The sequence below is a fragment of the Microtus pennsylvanicus genome, chromosome 3, assembly GCF_037038515.1.
Source record: "Microtus pennsylvanicus isolate mMicPen1 chromosome 3, mMicPen1.hap1, whole genome shotgun sequence".
NCBI classification, from domain to species: domain Eukaryota; kingdom Metazoa; phylum Chordata; class Mammalia; order Rodentia; family Cricetidae; genus Microtus; species Microtus pennsylvanicus.
In genome coordinates, this window is record NC_134581.1 from 82,363,440 (window position 1) to 82,387,617 (window position 24,178).

The 24,178-nt window shown below is 37.0% G+C and overlaps 1 protein-coding gene across 2 annotated transcripts in view; it reads right to left on the minus strand.

Moving 5' to 3' along the window:
• Positions 1 to 364: 364 nt before the first annotated feature.
• The window catches only part of LOC142846204 (von Willebrand factor A domain-containing protein 5A-like), a 30,133-nt gene continuing 6,319 nt past the window's right edge, over positions 365 to 24,178 (minus strand). Inside the window, exons 6-19 of one of the 2 annotated variants that reach the window (XM_075966328.1) lie at positions 23,813 to 23,927; positions 21,483 to 21,652; positions 21,144 to 21,232; positions 20,825 to 20,969; positions 20,262 to 20,341; positions 7,434 to 7,548; positions 6,502 to 6,666; positions 6,140 to 6,240; positions 5,217 to 5,464; positions 3,792 to 3,881; positions 3,586 to 3,699; positions 2,949 to 3,079; positions 1,031 to 1,157; positions 365 to 559 (exon numbers count right to left, since the gene is read on the minus strand). In XM_075966328.1, coding sequence (XP_075822443.1) covers positions 480 to 559; positions 1,031 to 1,157; positions 2,949 to 3,079; positions 3,586 to 3,699; positions 3,792 to 3,881; positions 5,217 to 5,464; positions 6,140 to 6,240; positions 6,502 to 6,666; positions 7,434 to 7,548; positions 20,262 to 20,341; positions 20,825 to 20,969; positions 21,144 to 21,232; positions 21,483 to 21,652; positions 23,813 to 23,927 — 1,770 coding nt within the window. In that variant the 3' untranslated portion in view covers positions 365 to 479. The remainder of the gene's footprint in view (positions 560 to 1,030; positions 1,158 to 2,948; positions 3,080 to 3,585; positions 3,700 to 3,791; positions 3,882 to 5,216; positions 5,465 to 6,139; positions 6,241 to 6,501; positions 6,667 to 7,433; positions 7,549 to 20,261; positions 20,342 to 20,824; positions 20,970 to 21,143; positions 21,233 to 21,482; positions 21,653 to 23,812; positions 23,928 to 24,178) is intronic. The other variant, XM_075966329.1, reaches the window with a different exon arrangement.

The window sequence follows — 24,178 nt, forward strand, 5'->3', positions numbered from 1 at the left end:
CAGTTCTGAAATGTGAAATGTGTAGTTTTTGTTGCTTTGTGATAAGAACTGGCATTTAAATGATGTTGCTTTTCTATTTTTATACTGATTCCTATTTCTTTGTGTAGAAAAGATAACTCTCTGGTTTCAACAATCATGTAAGAACAAAGAAGAGTGGATAACAAAAATGTTGATTATTTAATTAAGCATTGCCCAGGATCTATGCTAAAGTACATACTTGAGATTCCATGTCCCTTATTTTACTGCAATTTCTCTGGAAACCTTCAAGTGTTTTTCTGCATTTGACTAAAATAAAAGTTGCAATGAAGAAAACATGATGGGAGACAACAGTAACTTCTCACTGAAGAAATGATGGGATCTGGAATAGGTAAGCAAGAATGTGGGCACACCGTTTATTGTTAGGACAAAAAGAAAAGGGTTAAGATAAGACCCAGGGACTCGGTGGTAGATAGGAAATGCTCATTTAATGAATGGTATTCTCAAAAGCCAAAGACAGCAGGAGTCACAGACACTTTCAGGAGACTATTGGCAGCTTGCACAAGCATGGGGATGAAGGATCCTGTGAGGAGGGCAAAAAAAGAGTCATAACTATGGGACATGGGAGGAGAGGAAGGCTCTTTTTTTTTAAGCCTTCTTCAATTATTCCCTTTGACCTTGATTTAACTTCAAGCAAGGTGCCAATTCTATACCTTTTCTTGTTCTGATTCTATTTTTGTCTATTCTGTCCACAGCAACACAACAACTAGTACATAATAAACATCCAGGAGTACTTGTTACATGCCTAGGACTAGTTTTATTCAATTAAATATCCACATCTATGTTCCTTTCCTCTGCTTATCTTGTACCTACCACCAAGTATATGTCATCCTAATCCTGGAAAGGAAGGATTAGATGAGGAAACAGACAATGTTCTGAGATAACATGGTAGTGGCAACTATGTGAACTCTCTAGTATTCACCCTCTGCTACACATAAAGGCAGAGCTCTTGGCACACATCTGGAAAAAAAGGAGAGGGGGACCTGTATCCTACCTGCATTGTCATGGAGCCAGGCCACTGCCTTCCTTTCTAGAAGCTCCCACTCACACTTCAAGTCCTTGCCATTGGCGTGTAGCCAGAGGACAGCCAGTACTGTGGCCCACATTGAAGGGTCCCTATCCTGCAAAATGAACAGAACCTTCTGTGATGTTCTAGGCAGGCCACCAATCCACTTGCGAGGAAGCAGAAAGATATATTATCTTCTTCTTCATCACTCCCTAATATGTGGCCCCATGGAATTTTGGGCCCATCTTTACCAAACAGCCTGAAGGAGCCTCAGGACAACTTTCAATTACCATGTAGAAAAGAACAGAAGTTGCAATTCAATGTAACCATCATCACATTCTTCAAGACACCACAAGAAACTCAGTACACAGACGATCAGACTGTACAATGTAATGAAATTTTATATTTGACTTCTTTTAAAGTTTTTTTCGTTAATTTTTCTTTGTGTCCACTCATGGCAAAACAAACACCCCCAAATATAAAAGCATTTCTTGACTTATATTTTCTTTTTTTTTGTTTTTTTTAACTTCTATTTTCTGCCATATAATTTTTATTAGATTTTCTTCATGAAAACTTAAATATACTGAGTAGAGATTTAAGGGATTGTGATTTTGCCTATAAATCATCATTTTTTTTCTGTCATATCATAAAAAGTTGATAGATTATATTCTAGCTTCATTAACATCATCATTCAAAATATAGACATGTTAACATTTAGAGCTTAGTTGGTTCAAATTTAGGTTCATATTTTGTCATCAATTTGATATATAATAGTACTACTTTTAACTGAACTATATCCAATCAGAGGATCTGTCATTTTAAATTTTTAAGTTTCCAAATGAAATTTAGATAACACCATGAGATATTTGCTCAAATTTACTATTCTTTTTTTTTTTTTTACTTGATTCAGTTCATGACCTCTTATTTTCTAGAGGTATGTTTTGCTGGTGACCAATGTCTCCAGCTAGTAGTGAATCTTATTTTTAAAAATTAAAGGTTAAAAATGAATTACCATTTTGTCAAGCAGTGAATGTAAAACAATTTTGATGAAATATTTTCATAGTTTTACCCTAAGTATTTATGTAAGTTTGCATTTTCAGCATAGATACTTCTGTTAACTAAAACATTTGAATCACATACATATAGCCAGCCAAAACTAGAAGATACAGTACAAGTAGATAACTAAAGAATACGTGAAGTTTATTTTATTATGTCTCACATTCTAATAATGCAGAGCAATATTTCTTCTTCACTATTAGTTAAATGTTTTATAGAAGAGGATTTTTTTCCCAAATAGTATTAGAAGACCCAAAAGATAACCTAAAATTCTAAATGAAGTTTATTTCTTATTTAACCTATTTAAGAACATTTAAAATAAACAATACTGGTACTGTTATTGGAGTCTCTGCAGACAGGATATTTTAGCATTGAATCTAGTTCTGCAATGACTAGTGCAAAGTATTCATGTTCTTAATACTTATTTCTTCATTTATACATAGCCATATAAATAGAACATGCCTTAACAAACAGAATCAGGAAAAATAAGTATATTAATATTAAGAATACTAAGTGCTTAAAAAACTATCTGGTACCGTGTGAAGATAAAATGATATTTTTACAAACATATCTAAGGGAATATGATAACACAGAAGAGAATTTTCTTTCCCTTTGACATCCATGAGTCTGATCATACCTTACAACAGCTAAGCTATTAATTTCATGTTGTTTATACTCTGGCTTAAATGGAAATAATTTCACCTTCTAGATGATACACATTAATTTCACATTTGCATTATCTATATTCTTATTTCTTAGCTTGGCCCTTGTTCATTTCAATTTCTATCATTATCCTACCATCATGAATCTCACACACACACACACACACAGATACCACTGTGTATCTCACCTTGGCAGGGTTTGCAGCCGTGATATCTTCCAAACTAGTGTCCAGGATCTTCGACAGATCCTCATCCAACTCCCAGGAGCCATTGGCATTTTGAAGTGAAATCAGCTGAATAGCAAAATTTTCTCCAAAACCTTTGTGAAAAAAATGAAAGAGATATCATAGGAAATTATAGAGGTCCTGTGATCACAGGCCAACCAAGAAAGTCCTCTGAGATCAGAGATTGTAGTGAGACTTCTGCAGGATATCCACTGACTAGTCTGTGATGGGTGGTTAGTTGATCTGGGCACTGAAGACAATAGCAGCAGAGTCTTCTGGAGTCAGGAATTGATGACAGGTGGACTGTGTAGGCAGACATTGGTAAGAGGACTCAAAAAATTAGAGCTCACTCAGTTACAGTAGATTAGGAGGCATCAAGTATTGTATCAATTGTAAATTACAGTAGGTTAGAAAGTATCAAGGTATTATAGATTAATGAAGCTTGATTATTTCTGGCAAATATATGCAAATGTCATATCTCACCTCCTGTCTGATGCCTCTAATAATTCACTCCATAGACAGAGAAAGCTCCAAGATGAAGAGGATGGTAGGTTAGTTTGTGAATGCCAGAAGTCAGGGACTTAATCTGAGGCCATTTTACCTTTCTTGTTGTTTTGAAAGTTGGCTTTCTTGGTGTAAGAGTCTGATGTTTTCACCATGCCTACAGATTCTAATTTTCTCTTATAAGGATTTAAAGGGCCATAATATCCAACACCTGTGACAAACAAACATTGCTGAGAAAACTGTTCCTAGGAAAAAACTCCCTCAAACTCAGAGTAAGTCTTTATGGCCTCTCAATATGCTCACCATTTTTGGGTACTGGAAACAATTCCACACCCTCATCCAATACTTCATCTGAAAAGTCGGAAACTGTATCCAGCGAAGGCTCATCATAGTCTGTGTTGTGCAGCAAGAAAAGACTTAAAAAATGTGAGTATTCCAGACTTGAACCCTTCAGCTTCCACCTAACAATGATGTTTCATTACAGTGTATCCTTCTCCAATATGGAGACATATCGGATCATTCTACTTCCTATTGACTTTTCTAGAACTTCTGACATGTGCTGAACAATCACAGCTGTGTCTTACCTGCAATACTGAAGGATTCTTCCAGATAATCCTCAATTTGAAAAGATCTTTTACTGTCTCACAAAGCTATTTTATGTCTGTCCATTTCAAACAAAGCTCAACCCTAAGGACCCAGGTTCAGAAGGTTAGCTTGGCAATTGTCTAAGCGTAAAATAAATCCTTCTCTCACACCTGAGTTGTCTTTTGTGTGTCCCTACTACTTTCAACCATCAGTAATAAAATCACCTCCTGCCAGTAACCAAAGTACACAAAAGTCATGCCACAGGCCCCCAGTGGACTCTAAGCTCTTTTGTAAATTTGAGCATTTTCATCACCCATGCTTTTTAAAAGAAAGATGTTGCCTTCCTCAGACCCAGTACCTATTGCTCTAACACAGATCTCCCATACCCTCAAGTCAAAGGTATTATTCAGAATTGTTTTTGTATAAAAATTTTAATTTTATTTTGAAATACAGCAACATATTTCTAGTCATTTAACTTAGGGTTTCCTTTATAAAATTAATCTTTGACATGACCTTCTAAGTCTTTGATTCTTATATTTTTTTCAAATATATCACCCTCATTCAAACGTTAACTTTTAATCAACCTCAACTTCAATCAAGCAAATAATCTCCCTCTTCACTGTCTTCAATCTTAGCCACAACTTCTGATCATCAGAGCTATAGAAAAATCCCACTTTAGAAATCAATTCATCCCTTAACGCAATTTATTCTTAAAGTTGATGACACCTGCTGTAAATTATTGGGAAAGCCAAATACTCTAATTAGGGCTTATATAATGAAACTGGCACCAAATACATCTTTACCTTATGCCATCTCAGCCACTGACTAGACATCAAGAACAGAAGTTAGATTCAAAATAAAAGATTTGTTAAACCAATGTTTATAGATGTTCTTGAATCGTAGTATGTCCTGATCATCTTCTGTACATCTGTAATAAATCTCTGCCCCAGATAGACAGAACCTACTTCTCTTGAAAATTTCAAGTAAGTCATACATTGTAGGTATGGAAGGAAGAAGAAAACATAACAAATTTAAGAAATGCAATTAAATTCAAAGTTTTATATTGTGAAATTTATCATTTATATTATGGGCTTAGATATTTAAGAACTATTATAAAAGAGTTTAAATTGGGATAAAACTTACTATAATCAAATCCACATACGGCCAAATCTTGAAGCATCATTGGCCAAAAATTGGCTCTGTGAGCCAGAGGCCCCTGCACTGGCTGATTGAGCTCCTTGTTAATGGCAATGAACGCTGTGAAGGAGCTGAGGACCCCAGACTGAATGCTGATGTTCACCACATCCTCCTTTTCTCCTTCTGAAGTCTCATGGGAGCCTAAGTCCTTCCTCTGAATCAAGGACTTTGCAGCCAACCGATGAATGGTGAAGCTGAAAGAAAATACTGGAGAAAATTAAAGAAAAGCAACTTCAAGTGAAGTTTCAAAGACTTTTTAAAGCTAGTGATTGCACCTGAAAAGGAATGTGGAGACAAAGAGTTTAGATGAATGAATCAGGAAACGAAGAGCTTAGTGGAAGCACCAGAGCACAGTGACAAAAATATCTGAGAATGGCAGAGGAAAAAGAAAGGGAGTGTGGTGACCTCAATAAGAATGGCCACCTCGGACTCAGGTGTTTGAATGCTTGTCCAATAGGAAGTGGCCCTAATGGGAGGTATGGTCTTATTCTTGCATTTGTATCCTTGGAGGAAGTGTGCCATTGTGGAGGTAGACTTTAAAGTCTCAGATGATTGAGGCCATGTATGTAGCCTATGCAATATTTTGATTCAGTGTGGCATTCCTTTTATTACTGCCTCAGATCAAGAGGTTGAACTCTCACCTCTTTCTCCAACACCATGTCAGCCTGCATGCCACCTTGCTTCTTGACATGACAATAATGGTCTAACCCCCTTTACCATAAGTCAGTCCCAATTAAATATTTTCCCTTATAAGAGTTGTTGTCCTTTCACGACAATAGAAAACCTAAGCAAATCAGTGAGAGAAAGAAAAAGAAGAGAAGGGAGAGGTAGGGAAGTGTGGAGATGGAGAAGCAAAGCTGAATTCTTACCTGTTATTTACCTTGGGTTGTAGGGAAAATGTCACCCTGTTTTCAAGACTCCTACCCTGGAGGGTATACTTGAGGCACACTTCTCCTGAGCTCTCCACTTGCTACAAGGAAGAGGAGAACCAGAGTGGCAAGGAAAAACAAGGAAAACGGTGAGCACTAGGGAAGCTCCTGAACTCAAGGCAATGTTACACTAAGAATCATGTACTACAAGATAACATATAGTGGGCATGAAGGAGAGGATGGGAGTATTGGTGCCTGGCAAGTGACATATCTTGTTGAAATCCCAAACAAACATCTGTGGCCATTAAACTGCTGATGCAGTGTTTCATTAAGTAAGTGAATGAACAAAAATTTGAACTCACAGGCAGAGTCCCAGTCAATTGGGCATAGATGATTAACCTCTGACCCCTAAAGATGACAGTATGCTCTGGTGAAAGCATGGTAGCTGACAGACCAGGAGGCAATTTCCAGCTCAGAGAAATGTCACCCACTGATGCGTTTAGAGCAAACTTCAGAGACCCAAGAGCCTGTTGGAGGAGAAAAGAGCCAGAATTATATACAAGAAAGATAATAATGGCAGTCATCCATTGAGTATTTATCAGGACCTAGGATGCAAAGTATGACTTATTTAGTCACCAATGCTAAGAGAAAAAGGCAATTCTCTCTCTGATTATATGTCTGGAAAAGTTATACTTGAGAGATGTAAAATGCAGGTGTGAATGTGGGTAATAGTTAAGGAAGGAGACTTCTTCAAATATGAGTTGGAAAAGGGATATGAACAACATGGAAAGTTTAGCTGAGATATATGATCAGAGATGTCTTGCATTTTTGTATACTAATAATTGAATGTGAACTCATTATGCCTTTGAGTCTATCACATACACACAAACACACACAGACACACACACACACACAAACACATATACAAACACACCTGTCTTTTCTTTTGTGCCTTTTGCATGGATAATGAATTTCTACCTGATCTGCTGAGAACACAGACTAGTCTCAGACAGAGCCATAAAAGCTTTCACCTTCTTCCTCCTTTGGAAAACAAAAGTCACAACTTCTTTATCTATTTGCTCTCTGGATTTCCAGCTACTACTGTCTGATGCCAGTCTTTAGGTATTAGAGTGGAACACTTTTTAACAAAGTATCAAGTAGCTCATTATGTCTGTGGCCTGAGACTCATAATAGTGTGTCCTCCAGGAGAATGGATCATGTGACTTTGCAGCAGTCTCCCTTCCTTTCCTACACAGTCTGTACATGCAACACTGGACACTCTGCCTACTCTCACCTTGGTCTGCATCCTGTCCTTGTCTGTGATAAACTCTGCAGTGCCACCTGTTACCCGGGCAATGCTTTTGATTAAACTGGTGGAGGCTCCTTCTCCAATGCCAAATGAGAAGCATCTGCAACAGAGACATGAAGAACATTAGACATAGATTTTCCATAACAGAATTATCAGTTAACATGTGCTGGTAAAGATGTCATGAAGAGATAAGTTACTTACCTCAAAGTCAGTGCAATACTATAATCTTTTTTTTTTTAGAAATCAGATTCTATTTCTATGGACTTTAATAAACATTTAAATAAATGAAACAAGGTTTTTTATAACGAAAGGCTTATTTCCATTTGTTAATGAAGAATTGGGCCTTGGGACATTTGAAATATTTGTTCTAAGTTCTGTTTTTTTTCTTTATCTATGAATTTCCTCTAGTAAAGTCAAGTAAAAATATAAATATTTTTCAAAATTAAATAGTCAGGCAAATGCACTGACACCGTAGGTGATATATTCAGTATTTGTGGATTTTTCATTAATGTGAGTCATCAGCTTTAAATCCCGTGACATGGGACATTAGAAATAGTGTTTTCCATATGGAAGTTTGAGGACCAAAGTTTATACTGCAGTTTTATTCCTTCTTAATAACCTATGAAGCAGTAACTATGGTCTTTAGCATTTTTAAATTGATTGATAAGACAAACTGATTGGTGGAGTTTCCAGCACTTACTCTGGCAGATGAGCTGAAGACAAAATATACAAACTCTTAGATTCTGACAATGAAGAACTTATACAAGGATCAAATAAAACACTGAGTTCTACTCACAGAAATACTTGACTGTAGGGATAAGTCCCACCCCTTGGGGGCGTGTTTGCCTTGGGCTAATGTCTGCCTATAAATTTGGCGAGCATGCTCCCAGCTGTCGCTTCTGCTTTCCTGGTCTCCGCGGGAAGGGTGGTTCTGTAAGTCTATTTCTACATTAAAGCTATAGATACATATATATTTTTACAATCTGTCTGCATTCGTTTACACCGTTACATTTTGGGATCCAAGGTCGGGCTATTTTGCCCCCCAAATCAAGCTGGTAGCCCGCTAGCTAACACAGCACCCTCCCGGGTACTGTTTTCAGTTCGTGACTCCGGCCCCAGTGTTGAGTCCGAGACATACTCGGCCACACAGGCCCATTCTGCCTGCCTTGGCTAAGTTTTGCAGAAGAACCCCACTGCCTGAATTAGCAGAAGCTCAAGTACCTGCGGTTTTGCAACAAAAGCTGCCACAGCGGCAGATTTGGTCTGATACAAAGTGACTTGACCGGGCAGTGGTGGCGCACGCTTTTGATACCAGCACTTGGGAGGCAAGAGCAGGAGGATCTCTGTGAGTTTGAGGCTGGCCAGGCAGTGGTAGTGGACGCCTTTAATCCCAGCACTTGGGAGGCAGAGACAGGCAGATCTCTGTGAGTTCGAGGCCAGCCTGGTCTACAAGAGCTCTAGGACTGGCTCCAAAAACACAGAGACCACCACTGGCAGGAACTGATCATTGCAGGTAAAAAAAAATTTTCTTTTATAAATAAAATGTCTGAACACATTACTGTTCAAGAATTTAACAGTTTTTTAAATTGTACCATGTGGGAGATTTTACAAGATGTGTCTATCACCCCACATCTATGGATCCTTCTGGGATTCGTAGTTTTCATTGGCACCAAATGGTTTGATAATAGAAATATGATAAAGTCTTTACGAGACGAATCCAGGATTCTTAAGGCAGAGATTGAACGCTTAAAAACAATTGAGAATGACAACAATCTTCTCAAGAATCAGTTTGAAGTTCTCCAGGCTGATAACAATCTTCTCAAGAATCAGTTTGAAGTTCTCCTGGCTGATGTTAAGGAGAAATTCATTACTATGGAAGAGGGAACAGCTGATCTGGATTGTAAGCTTCAGTCCCTTTCTGTAGGAACTGAAACATTAGTGGCTGATATTAAGGAGAAATTCATTACTATGGAAGAGGGAACAGCTGATTTGGACCATAAGATTCAGTCCCTTTCTGTAGGAAATGAAACATTAACTGAGAGAATCAAAACTGCTAAATGTGACAATCGGAATTTGTCTAAAGCTTATGACAGATTGATGGAAATATTGTCAATACAAGAAGGCACGGTTTATGCCATAAAAATTATGTCCAAATATGAGATGTTATCTCTAACGGACAAACTTCATACTTTAGAATCCTCAATGAAGGCTTTGGAACATAATTCTGGACAGGAGATTCAGATATTGCAGAAGGCAATGGTGAATAGAATTGAAAAGATTGAGGAATTTCTAAATTTTGATGAAGAAGAGCAAAGGGTAGAAAGGCAAATTTTAACTACATCTGTGGGTAAATCTCTCCGGGACAATTTCCACAAAGCTCTACCGACAGCTCTACCTGCCTTTCCAGTAATAACAACAGAGATGGTGATTAGTTCCAGAAACCCTAGGGTCATCAAGAAGGATACATGGGAGCCTGTCCGCATGAATGATATCAAGGAAATAAAACAGGCTATCATGACTTTTTGGATGCAAGCCTCTTTTGTTAAAGAGATGCTAAGATCTTGGGCCACAACAAGCAGAGCAAACCCCTCGGACTGGCTCCAGCTGAGCTCTGCGGTACTTGAGAGTGGACCGCAATTGAAATGGAAATGCTTATTCAGGCAAGAGGCTAGACTTTTAGAACAGCAAGAAAAAGCAAAGGGAATTAACATTTCCCTAGATAAAATTCTAGGTGAAGGGCTCTTTTCCGACCCTGAGGAACAAGCTAATTTGGATGAAAACACACTCTCCATGTGTACTACAGCAGCCTTACGGGCTTGGGACAGGGTACAAGACCCAGGACAGAGAATGGAATCATTTGTCAGAGTTAAACAGGGTCAGAGAGAACCCTTTAGTGACTTTTTACAAAGATTAACTAAGGCTGTACAAATAGGGATATCTGACCCAGAAGCAAGACGTATAATGATTGAGTCTTTGGCTTATGAAAATGTAAATGTGGAATGCAAAAGGATTTTGGGGCCTTTAAAGCTCAGATCAGCACCCTTGGAAGAATGGGTCTTGCATATACTCAATGTTGATACATTTGATTATGGCACTGAAGCATGGGTAGAAGAAGCAATTTCCAATGGTAAAAGGAGACACCAGAATACCAAATGTTTTAATTGTGGCAAAATGGGTCATATGAAAAGGAATTCTAGACAACGGATTTTCAGAAATAATAATAATAATAATAATAATAATAATAATAATAATAATAATAATAATAATGCATCTTTCAGAAATAATAATAATAATGAATCTTCTAGAAATAACAGAAATAGGAGAACTCAGCCTTCAGGTTTATGTAAAAGTGTGGAAAAGGCAGACATTGGACGAATGAATGCAGGTCTACAAGAGATAGACAAGGCAACCTGATACAGTCGGGAAACGTGAGGGGGGGCTCACAGGCCCCCATGGCAAACATGGTTCAGTCATTTCCAGTTTCTGCAGAGAACGTGCCTCATCAGGACAATTAGGAAGCCCCATGCCTACTGTTACAAGCAATAATGATCAGAAAGATAAGTTACGTGTGTTTTGGCAAACTTCTATAAATGATCAAAGACCTAAACTGAGAGTGTGTGTAAATGGCATTTTTATTACTGGCCTGCTGGACACAGGTGCTGATGTAAGTATTATTACCCCAGAATCTTGGCATCCGTATTGGCCTCTTCAGAATGTAAATGTTTAGCTCCTAGGAATTGGAACCCTATCTCGAGTAAGGCAGAGCATGAGATGGGTTGAATGTATAGGGCCAGAGGGACAAATAGAAAAATTAAAGCCATATGTAGCCAATATCGCAATAAATTTATGGGGTCGTGACCTATTACAAAAATGGAATACCGAAATTAACATTCCTGCTACTTCTAGAGCCTATAGTTCTGAGAATAATATTAAAAGATATTACAAACGGAGAAAATCGGCCATTCGGGCTGTACAAGAACAAGCAATTGATGTCCCTTCAGAGATACCAACAGCCTTGCCTCTAAAATGGTTGACTGAGAAACCAATATGGACAAAGCAATGGCCTTTAGCTGAGGAAAAGTTACAGGCTTTAGAACAGCTGGTACAAGAACAATTAGATGCTGGACATATAGAAGAATCTACCAGCCCTTGGAATTCTCCTGTATTTGTGGTTAAGAAAAAAATCAGGTAAATGGAGAATGGTAACAGATCTCAGGGCCATCAACAAGGTTATTCAACCTATGGGCCCTCTGCAATCTGGAATTCCTTTTCCCTCTTTATTACCAAAAGGATGGCCTCTCATAGTTATTGATTTAAAGGATTGTTTTTTCACTATACCTTTGCAAAAAGAAGATAGAGAAAAATTTGCCTTCACAGTGCCTACTTATAACAATGCTCAACCTTCGAGGAGGTACCACTGGACCGTTCTCACCCAGGGTATGTTAAATAGCCCCTCCCTGTGCCAATATTTTGTGAACCAACCATTGCAAATAATATGCAAGAAATTTCCCAAATCTATAGTATACCATTACATGGACGACATCTTGTTATCTGATTTAAACATGGATACCTTGAACAGACTGTTTGAAGAAATAAAGATGCTTTTACCTAAATGGGGATTGCAAATCGCTCCTGAAAAGATTCAGAAGAGAGATTCTGTTAATTATTTAGGTTATAAAATAGTTTTGTAAAAAATTAAGGCACAAAAAGCACAAATTAGGAGAGATCGCCTACAGACTCTTAATGACTTTCAAAGATTGTTAGGAGACATTTCCAGTCTACGACCAGCTATTGGAATAACACCTGATCTAATAATTCATTTGAACAAAACCTTGGATGGTGATAAAGATTTAAACAGTCCCAGAGAATTAACAGCTGAAGAAGAAAAGGAACTGACAATGATTGAGAAAAAATTACAACAGACACATGTGGACAGGGTGAATCCAGAGCTCGATTGTATTCTCGTCATACTACCATCAAAAATTTCTCCTACAGGAATTTTAATGCAGAGAGATGATATTATTTTGGAATGGATCTTTTTACCATATAAACCAAGTAAGAAACTGAAAACTTATGTGGAAAAAGTCTCTGAGTTAATTATAAAAGGCAAGCTGAGACTTCGTCAACTAGCAGGCATAGACCAAGCAGAAATTATAGTGCCTTTCACTGCTGATGAACTAAAGAAATTATGGGAAGATAATGAACCATGGCAAAGAGCTTGTGCTGATTTTTTGAGAGACATTAATAACAACTATCCAAAAAGCAAGCGGCTTAACTTCATAAAGAGAACTTCTTGGATTCTTCCTCGAATCATCCGTGATGCTCCAATAACTGGAGCCCATACATTCTATACTGATGCCAATAAATCAGGGAAGGCAGGTTACAAATCAGAAGACTTGGATAAGGTGGAACAAAGTCTGTATAATTCTGTCCAGAAGGCGGAATTATATGCCATTCTTATGGTGCTAAGGGATTTTAAAGAACCTATTAATATAGTTACAGATTCACAATACGCAGAAAGAGTTATTTTACATATTGAAACTGCTGAATTTATACCTGATGATACAGAACTAACCTCATTGTTTCTCTAGGTTCAAGATTTGATCAGGAACAGGCTTTGCCCTATGTACATAACACACATCCGATCCCCTACGGGTCTGCCAGGTCCTCTAGCACAAGGTAATGCAGAATTTGATCAATTATTGATTGGCAGAGTGCTACAAGCCTCTGAATTTCATAAAAAACATCATGTTAATAGCAAAGGTTTGAAGAAAGAATTTTCAATTACATGGAAACAAGCTAAGGAGATTGTAAAGAAATGCCCTACTTGCTCTTTCTATAACCAAATGCCACTGCCTGCAGGGGCTAATCCAAAGGGCACCCAAAGGAATGAAATCTGGCAGATGGATGTGTTCCACTTTGCAGAATTTGGCAAATTAAAATATGTTCATCATACCATTGACACTTATTCAGGCCTTCAGTGGGTAACTGCTTTAAGTTCAGAAAAAGCTGATTCAGTAATCACTCATTTATTAGAAGTCATGGCTATCATGAGTATACCTACACAAATAAAAACAGACAATGGTCCTGCTTATGTCTCTAGGAAAATGAAACGGTTTTTTGATTATTATAATATCAAGCATGTTACATGTATACCATACAATCCTACAGGTCAAGCAGTCATAGAAAGATCAAATTGAACTATAAAGGATATGTCGAACAAACAGAAAGGGGTGGAAAACACCCCCAGAAATAGGTTACATAATGCTTTGTTAACCTTGAATTTTCTCAACGCTAATGAGAAGGGAACAACGGCTGCAGAAAGACACTGGATAATGGAAAAGTCTACTGAACTAAATCAACCAGTTTATTTCGAGGATGTGCTGACCTCACAATGGAAGCCAGGAGATGTGCTACATTGGGGAAGGGGTTTTGCTCTTATCTCCACAGGTGAGGAAAAATTGTGGATACCATCAAAATTAAGAAAGGTTCGGTTTGAAGAAGAGAAGCCACTTGGAAAAGATAAATAACAATTCTTTCATAAGGATGGCGAACATACTGATGGTAAGAAATACAGATAGGTTGGAGGCAGGGTTCTTTTCTTATCTCCACAGGAAAATACTCATCTTCAAAGAAATTGAGGGACCCTGAATATTTAATTACTGATGGATGGACACATTTTGTAAGTATTAATTTTTATTTATATGTCTTATTAAACATTTCTTTATAAATATATAGAGCTGTTTTTGAAGTTGGACTCTGGCTCAGTCCCTCTCCAATTCCAAGCCTGTTAGTAAGAGAAAAACCCAGAGTTTCCGGAGTTTCTGTCTCATGTCAAGAGCCATGATATGGGACAGAAAGAAATATGAGTTTAGAAATCATCTTTGCTTTTCTTCATATCTATCATACTTTTCATTGAATATATCTATCATGCCTTTCATTGAATATATATATGTATGTCTATATATGTCTATATGATTAATGTTTAAGTTTTTCACAATGAACAATGAGTTTTTCCTGAAGTGACATTTGAAGTTTCCAGGAAGAAGATGGGGCCCCACAACAACAACCCTACCTGGTTGATATGATGTCATGATACTGATAGCTCTACTACAAGACCTGTTTTGGATACCAGCTGCACAAGACGATCCCAACTTGGTTAGCTGAAATGGTGCACATCTTGTACAACATTCTGGCCAGACCTCCACAAAATACTCAGAGACTATTTGCAATTTTAAAAGACATTGATCTTGAAACTTAACCATCATTTTACTTTCACAGGATCCCCCAGAAAGAACGTCGCCCCCATGACAGCTGGAAGTAATTCTAGAGGACAACGTCCCCTCTCCCAGTAAAGTTTACCCCTGGGTTTAGGGACATAATTTAGGGGTTGGGAGGTTGGGGGAGGAATTTTATAAGCTCAGGGATCATCATGAAAAAAAAGAGGGAATGATGGGATAATAGATTTATAATTGTGAGTTACTGCTCTTAGACAAATATATTGGTATCGATTCTTGTATATTGATGCAAAGTTAAATTATATTGGCTATTGTATGCATGCATGTTTCTATGTCTGTTTAAAACATTTTTATGTATTGACATATATTGTATTGATATATATATATATTGTATATATTTACCATATTGCACTGTACATTTCTACCTCTGATTAAGATACTTATATAATGATTGTGTATAAGTTAGATAGATATTGAGAATTATATAGATAAATAGTCATCTAAGTTTGTCATTTATAATTAGACTAATCAGGTTCTCTAGATATATAGAGATTATACTCAGTATAGATAGATAATCTTCAACCTCTTCAAAGAGCTGTAGAAAATGGCCTTTAATCTAACTCAGAGTTTCGTGATAGTGAGACACAATTGTTCCTGGCAACACCGCTCTATTCCCGAGAGAATGTTGAGCACCAAAGACACTCCATCTGGAGCCTTTCTATTTGGCAGAACTGACCTTTGGGCAAAGAAATGCCCATACCTCAACCACTGACAGAGATACAGAGCGTGCATCAATGGATAAAACAGGACTGTCATATCCTACCAAGACAGGGTAAGATAGTTTTGAATAGTTCCTTGCCTTTAATAATGGTATGTCAGTTATGTTAGGCCTTAGCCAAAATTGGTTGACTCAACGTTGCAAATGTGACTTTGGGTGATTGCCCAGGTAGTCAGTTGTCTCTGTCAATTGTTGCACATTTTGGATATATCTCGTTTGTTGAGTAGTGTTTATTCCCTTCTCAGGTCTTTGACAGAGTTGAAGATTATATAATTGTAGTTACTCTCTACATTATTTGGACTCCTTGAAATAGAATGTTTAGCAAAGATTTTGTTTTCAATATTGTTTGTTATATTTATTATTTGTTGTTATTGTACATAGTTGCATTTGGTTTGGTTCTGTCTTATTTAGACAAAAAGGGGAGATGTAGGGATAAGTCCCGCCCCTTGCGGGGTGTGTTTGCCTCGGGCTAATGTCTGCTTATAAATTTGGCGAGCATACTTCCAGCTGTCTCTTCTGCTTTCCTGGTCTCCGCGGGAACGGTGGTTCTGTAAGTCTATTTCTACATTAAAGCTATGGATATATATATATATATATATATATATATATATATATATATATATTTACAATCTGTCTGCATTCATTTACGCCGTTACACTTGACTAAGTTATTCAAGTGAGAGAGAACTTGAGACCTATAAACAGTAATTCTAGCAAGTCTTGTAAAGGCAGACAACTACTAAGACAAGAGGCTCCAATAACTGCTTAGAAATATGAGGCTAGAAGCTAATACCTGGATATGGTGTTTGGAAATGAGAAATAAGCCTGTATATTTTGTCTCCTTACCATTTGAATCATGTGGCAAGTATGGATGGCTGATCACCTAAGCTGTTTTAGAGAAAGTAGAAAAGTTGTAGATTTTTAAGTTTTGTCAGTGAGAGATGTCCCTGAAAACACCTGAGGATATTTCACAAACAAATGTAGAAATACTAACACCTGGGAGATAGAGATGCTGAGAAATCGTCCAGCCATGAAATTCATCAAGCTTTAATCTGCATTCAGGCTTTTGGCTCCTTGTCTAGACACACATTGAAATCAAAGAATATGACCTATCAGGCAAAAGATTCCATCTAAATACAATAGTCCAAAAACACCTACAAAGTCCAGTATGTTCGCCTAGCACATTGGCCATTTCTAATGAACAATTAAGTAAAAAAATTTTCATAAAATAGTAAAATGGCAGTGTTTATGGTTCATTTTTATGCAAGGAATACAAAGATATCAAAACCTTACAATATAATTTAAAATTCATTTGATTATGGCACCCAAACATTTGGTGAGAATATCCACATAAAGACTAAAATAACCACTTTTTTTAAAAAGGCTTCAAGACCCACAAAAGCAGGAGTCATTTGGAGCTTTTTGTAAGCCACACATTTTCAGATAGGCTCTGTTTGCTAGTGGTAAGCGGGGGGAAAGCTCCTCTAATAGAAGTCTTCTGGACTTAACCTTAGCAGCCAAATCTGCCTGGTTTGTGTTGGTAGCACAAATGGTTCTGGTTCTTTCAAGAGTTCCTGCGATGGAGAACTTAAATGGTTTTTGTGAGTAACATGTTAAAAGTTGCTTACTAATGACATAGACCTGCTGTATCCCTGGAATTGGGTCAATAAACGCGGTTCACAGAATATACCTCTCATACCTCTGCCATATTGGATGGAGTGGAGCCAGAAGGCAAAGTTACAGCCTTAGTCCTAGAAATGCTAGCTTAGAATATAAGAAACAAACAAACATAAACAAAACAAAACAGAAAACCACAATTCTCCTGGTCAGATAATGATTACAGATACATACTAAGACAGATTCAGACAAAAAGACCTCTGTATGTGTCACAGTGTTGGATTAGAAGAGAGACAAGAAAGAATAATGACAGTATAGACATTCATAGATTAAAAAATAAAAATAATAAGGTATATATTAAAAATAGAGTAAAAATAAGCCATGTAAAGACAGAATAACATTGCTTTTTCTTTGGATTTCCTGACCTTTAATAAGTGAACTGCTGAAAAAAAATTGATTCTGTGGACTGCTAAGCTAAACCAACATATATATTATAAAAGTATAATATCTTCAAAAATTGAGTCTAATGATATGCTACTTTGGAAAAGAGGTTCTGCTTCGGTTTCCAGAGAGGATTAGAACATATGGATTCCATCCAGGTTAATCTGGTTTGATGAAACAGGACCTTCCAAAATTGTAAGAGAGATAGTCTATGTGTCTGAAGAAGGCTTTACCTTGGAAATCTGGATTACTAAATAAAACCCCAATGCCAGAAAAAGGGTAGCCACTTATGAGTTGTTGGTCAACGAGTCACAGAAAATAAGACAGAGTCTAGCCATTCTTCATGATTGCCAACCTAAGAGAAATGTGAAGATACTAATGCTGAAGCAACAACAACCTTGGTTGTATGATATAGAGAAATCAAGAAATACGATAAAGGCTGCTGAAGCACGATTAATAAAAATAGATATTGTGGTTCAATCTGAACACCAGAAAAGCAAAGTAGTCTGACACTGGCTCTTACTTAGCCCTCAGTCCAAAAATAGTTATATTGCCTCCAGGAAATCTCAGAATAAGACTGAGACTGAAAGCCGTCTCTTCCTATTTTATAGTCCTCTCTAGTTCTGGGATTAAGGGTGTGTACCACTACTACCTGGTTTCTATGACAAACTTGCATGGCTACTGGGATAAAAAGTGTGTGTTATTGTGGCTACTGGGATTATAGGTGTGTATCATTGCTGCCTGGTCTGTAAAGATGGCCAATGTGACTGTTAATACTTTTGTGATATTCAGGGAAGCTTTATTTATTAAAATACAAATTAAAGGCCACTATAGGGAGAGAAAAGACAACAATGGTCTGAACCATCTTTGAGCCATACAAAATATAATACCATCTGCCAGGGACATTATGCTCACTGATGCAATACTTGCATGACCATTATGGGAGTGACATCCTAAGACTCAGTGAAAGATGTATTCATTGCCCTCAGTAGTATACCCAAGGTTAAACCCACCAAAATTCAATGGTCATTTCTAATCCAGTGGTCATAGAGATGGCACCGATTAAATCAAATTGGTCATGCTATAAAACAAAAAGACAAATCTATAAGAAGAACAGGTAGGGAAGGGAAGATTGATGGAGATGGGGGAAATAGGAAAGAATGGGAAGATATAGTAACCAGAATGTATATGTATATAACATATACATTCTGGTTACTATATATATCTGATAAAGAACCAATATAAAGAGCAAAATCCTTTGAAAGGAAAATGTAAAACATCAGAATAACTTGAATAAAAAAAACTTAACAGAACACATACAAAAGTCATAATCCTAAAGAAAAATTTCAGAGACTAGAAATTCAGATGGTAATTACTTGAGTCATGGATGGTAGCCCATGGCTCAATCCCAAAACTCTAGAGGCAGAGGCAGGCAGAATAACACCCAGTGAGACCAGCCTGAGGTAGTAAAGGAGTTCCAGACCATTCAGAACTGGACACAGAATCCTATCTTAGAAAACAAAGAAGAGGAAACAGTCTTAATAGTGAAAATATACGCTACAGAATAAGAAAATAGCTATCAGTATATTCATATTCAAAACATAAAAACAAATACATCTCAGTAAAAACAGGAAATATACTAAAGAAGACAAAAACAGAAGTATAGAGATTTGAAGGAATATCAAAAGAGGCCACTCTATTGCCTATTAAATATTAAAAGTAGTATGAATTAGATTTGTCAGGAAAATAAAACATTATACCCAGAGACACTCTGGACCCATGCACAAAATTGGCTAAATTTTAAGAACGTAAATACCCAAATTATGTGGAAAGTTACTGGAAACCATTTGTCAAGTCTATGAGAGTTAAATTACTACTACCATTCCACAGAAATTGGACAACTCTGTCTACTTAAAAAACAGTACATTTGGGTATGTTCATGTGACTGTGCTTTACATTCTGCAGTGTTGGGGTCCAGTATTACTTTAAAATACATGGCAACATGCACCTTTAGCTTACTCATATCCTTCCATATAAATCAAATCACCATTAGATGGCTTGTGATATGTAATACAATCACTACAGAGTCCAAAGAAAGTCGATCATTATGAACATCTATATAATATACACTGAGCTACTTTAAAGAAAAACATACCCTTGTGCAACTTGACTATGGTTCCATGTAAACTAAGTGTACATCTAAAAAACCTGGTGAAATTAAAAATAAAAGTGAGATATATGGAAAGTCATGTATACCACAAAATGCAGTAAAATACCAAATCAAGAAGACTTCACATAATTCACAAAAGTTATTCTTGAGCTAGGTTTAAATTAGTGAGTGATGGAAAAAGAGCAAAAGACTGATAACTGTCTAGTGCTAGACCCGTGATATGTGAGCAGAGTGCATACTTTGACAGTTCATCTACCCAGTTAACAATGATTTAAGTAACTTTCTATTTTAAATTGTCAGTACCTAAGTAATGAAAACATAATTCAATATATCCTTCAGAGCTTTGGAAAAATAAGGTCCAATGACCTATTGGAGTCAATGTTAAGTGGAAAACTATTTTTTTAAAAAAATAAAACATTATAAAAATTAAAGGGCAGCTAGTTAACTGGAAAATCCTTGAGTCACTCTGTCATTTTAGAAACGTGAGACCCCATGATAACATGTGGAAGAACCCCTATGTGGTGCTGCTTAGGGTCCAAGCAGAACAGTAGAAACCATACTCCCCCATACCTGTGCTTCTTGCTGTTTAACTGAACTTCTTTAATGACTCTAAATGTGTCAGCAACTTCTCCATCTGTGAAGACGAAGAGCTGAAAAGAAAGAAAGAAAGAAAGAAAGAAAGAAAGAAAGAAAGAAAGAAAGAAAGAAAGAACCCAGATGTATTTATCAAGCTTCTGTCTAGTTCAATAAAGGCAACAGCTTTGGTCCTCATGGCTCACAACTTTTTCCAGTCCTTATAACTTCTTCACACAGGGCTAGGGACCCTAGTGCTCCACTGTCATTTGCTCAGTGCTGCCACAGAGACTCTTCAGTGGAAAAAGTTTCACACCTTGGGAAGTTTCACATCCTCCCATGCAACTTGCACCTTAAATGTCTATGGTACCACAAATGAGGGTTAACCCCCTGTCCCATAGAATAAAGGAAGAACTCTGTCTCTGGGTTTTTTTCTTCTTTGCACAATAATAGATGACTTAAATTTACACACTATTTACACAATTTTATTGAGAGAACTGGAAATCAGGGTAGTGGATCATTTCACACTTTTTCTCTATTAGCTTCAATCCAAAGCTTACCTGTAAGGGATGTCCAAGGATGGAGGGAGCTTTGTAAATATCGCAGAGTGGTCTCAAGATTTCAGTGCCCCCTAGGTCTGCTTCTAAATCCTGCACTCTTTTCACTGCCTCCTTCATTGTTTCCTGAGTGTACTTCACACTCTCCCTTAGAGAAACAAGCATGACTAGTCACATGGCAATAGTGCAACTTGCTATTCCTATTACAAAATGACTATCACAAAATATTGTTCCTATTTCAAAACTACTCTGTTACATTATAAGTGCAGATCGTCCTTTAAAGTACATTCTTTTACATTCCATGTTTTTCACAGAAACTTACAGGAAGAATTTTTCATAGGAAGATCCAAATCCATAGATGTTGAAATAACACCCCATAGGCAAACTCTTCAGCAACAACAGCAGAGTTTCCTGAGTGTGAGAGAAGATGAGGAGGTGGAGTGAGAGAAAGCTCAACCAAACATCCAGACCCCAGTCTGGTTCCTAATGATATAAAAATACATCATGTTATGTCAGCTTTTATTTTAAGGCTGGGATCAGAATGGGCATGCTTATTATTGCTCACATGGAGAATAGAACTACAGCTATAAGTTGACCATACACATGCCCTTCCCAACCATCCTCACATGGCACTGCTGAACAATGAAGAATCTTGCTTTACCTTGGCAGCCTCTATGCGTAACTGAGAATGCATCTGGTTGTTCATGGGCAATTCCATACTTCCTGAGCGGTCCATGAGAAATACAAATTCTCCACAGGCCTTTGAGGCCTCTACTTCTGGGATATCTGGATAGAAACTCACCATTGCAGAAGGAGCTCCCATCAAACTATCTGTACATAAATGAGAAGAACCCTGTAAGGTACAAGGTAACACAAGTGTCCTAGAGTTCCCAAGAACCAATTGTCAATTCAATAGAGAACCGAGAAGCTCCAATAAAAAACCTCTTGTTTATTCTTCTTGTGCTGTGTGCACAGGAGTAAATGTGAGTTGTCAGCATAAAAAAGAAGGAAGCAGAACAGGAGTGAGAGGAAGGAAAACATAGTAAGAGTTAACAGACAAAAAAAAAAAAAAAACCCAAAACTTAGCAGTATCAGTATGTGCAAATTCTAGCCACCCTAACAATTGAATAGGGTACATTAGTTTAACACCTTCCATCAAAAGATAAAGATACAGCCAGGATTCCCAATACAGGTAAATCTCTTCAAATCTTATTACTAGGAAAGTCATCACATGGGTCACTGATTACATCTTATGTTCCTTGAAAGCCTGCAAACTTACAGAAAAGAGATGAGAAAATCTTCATGGAGCCAGGGAGATGTCTCAGAAAGGAAGAAAATGAGACCTTGGTTATCACATATTACATTATAGCTTCATGAGTTTCTGAAGAGTTTCTTTCTGACTGAAGACCAAGTTTGAGTTTTAAATTTCAAGATACTCAAAAAGAAGACCAAGAAACCAACAACTGAAACAGAGCATAGAGGTACAGGGAAATGAAGAAGTTACAAGAAACCCAGGGAAGCTGGGATTCCCCTCAGCAACCTCAGAGAGGAGTGGCCAAATATTGAGAGAAAAGAAAGAGCCCCTACACATGGTTCAGCATGAAGTCACCGTTGTCAAATATTGATAATGTTATATTGGTGGAGATCGAGTATAAAAACTCAGCATCTTGGTAAAGTCCACATGGTGCATATTACTACACTGGCATTAATCCAAGCCCAGTTGTCACACTGAGAACACAATGGCCGCCCAAGGATCTTTCGTACATCAAACCTGGAAATGTAAAGTTTCAGCCACCTTCTTGGTCATGTGAGGATCCCTGCAAACTTTTGCAGAATGGGCCAGAAGAGTCAAAGGGAACAAAAGCACTCATGTGGGCTATGTCAGGTTTAATAAAAGTTAAGTGCACTCATAAGGAAATGTTTTAAGTGACAATCACTAGATGTAGATAAGAGACAAAACTCACTGGCAAGCTACATGTAGTGTTAAAAAAAAGTTGCAGTAAGCTGCAACAAGACAGTGTGAGGTGGATACTTGTGATTTTTTTTCATAGTTTAATCTCTACAGGACACAGAGGACCTAAAATCAATTTTGTTTTGGCCACTCCTAATTAAAACTGAAAGAACTAGCAGGAAGGTTACATCCAGTTGTGATGAATTAATCAATAACACATATGTATTGAAAATGAAATTATTGTCCATGTAAGAAAGATTATTATTTTTATATTGCCTACATTATAGTCAAGTTACTTTCCTAATCAAACTATTATTTTATAAAGTTATTAGGAACTATAACTACTTTTTCTTTCTTATTATTTTGAGACCTTCTATCTAAATTTTTTGTTAATGTACATTATTATAGTAAGTGACATTATAACTCATCAAATACCTGATGACACAAATAGTGACTACATTATGTTTTTCATCATTTATTAATATTGGATACCATTATATTATCAGTCAATATCATCTGCATAGCATATAGACATTTAGTTTTATTTCAGAAGATTGGGTAATATTAGAATTATCAAAATAAGTATTCACTTTACTATTTGAAGTCCAAGTAGTTTCAAAACATTTGAAACTAATTGGTTTGTTTCAACACTATCTCACAATGTAAGCTCATGCTCATCACAGAATGTAAAAATGAGGCTTTATCAGATTTGAACAGCTCTGACCCTATGAAAGAAATAGTAACTAGATTATTTTTTATTTGCCATTTTTGTAAGATCACATTGTCACATTGTGATAATATTCTGAATAACTTCTTATCAATAATTTTGTCATACTTTCCCTCTAATTATCTAGTAATCCATGTAAATTAGCTTATAGTATATGATCACCTGATTACTTATTAAGAGCCTTCTTTTTTCCATGTGGAAATGAAAAGTCAATACTTTAATGGCCATATACTGATCCCAGAGAGCATTAGAAAATCAAGGCTAATTGGTAGTTACAAGTTAGAAAGGGACCATCATGGGAGACATAAAATACCTGGCTTCATGTCCTGCATCCCCATCTCCACAGTTACACTGGGGCTGTGCACTTCATTGTAGTAAATCAAGAGTTCCACATCCCGGTCAAACTTGTGTCCTTCAGCCAAGGAAACCTAAGTAGCAGACCAGTAGATTACCACCACTGATTACTTCCAGAGATAAGATCAGAGTTCAGGGTTGCAGGATACTTCGGTGATGATACAATCAGTAGTACATGAAAGACTATTTGAAAAAGGGTCTACACATTGCTCAGAGTAGGAAAAGTAGATACTGTGTCTCTCCAAGCATGGTCAGAAAAAGCAAGCGAGATATGGGAAGAATGAACGATGACCAAATCAACAATGAAGACAGAGGGGACTGACAA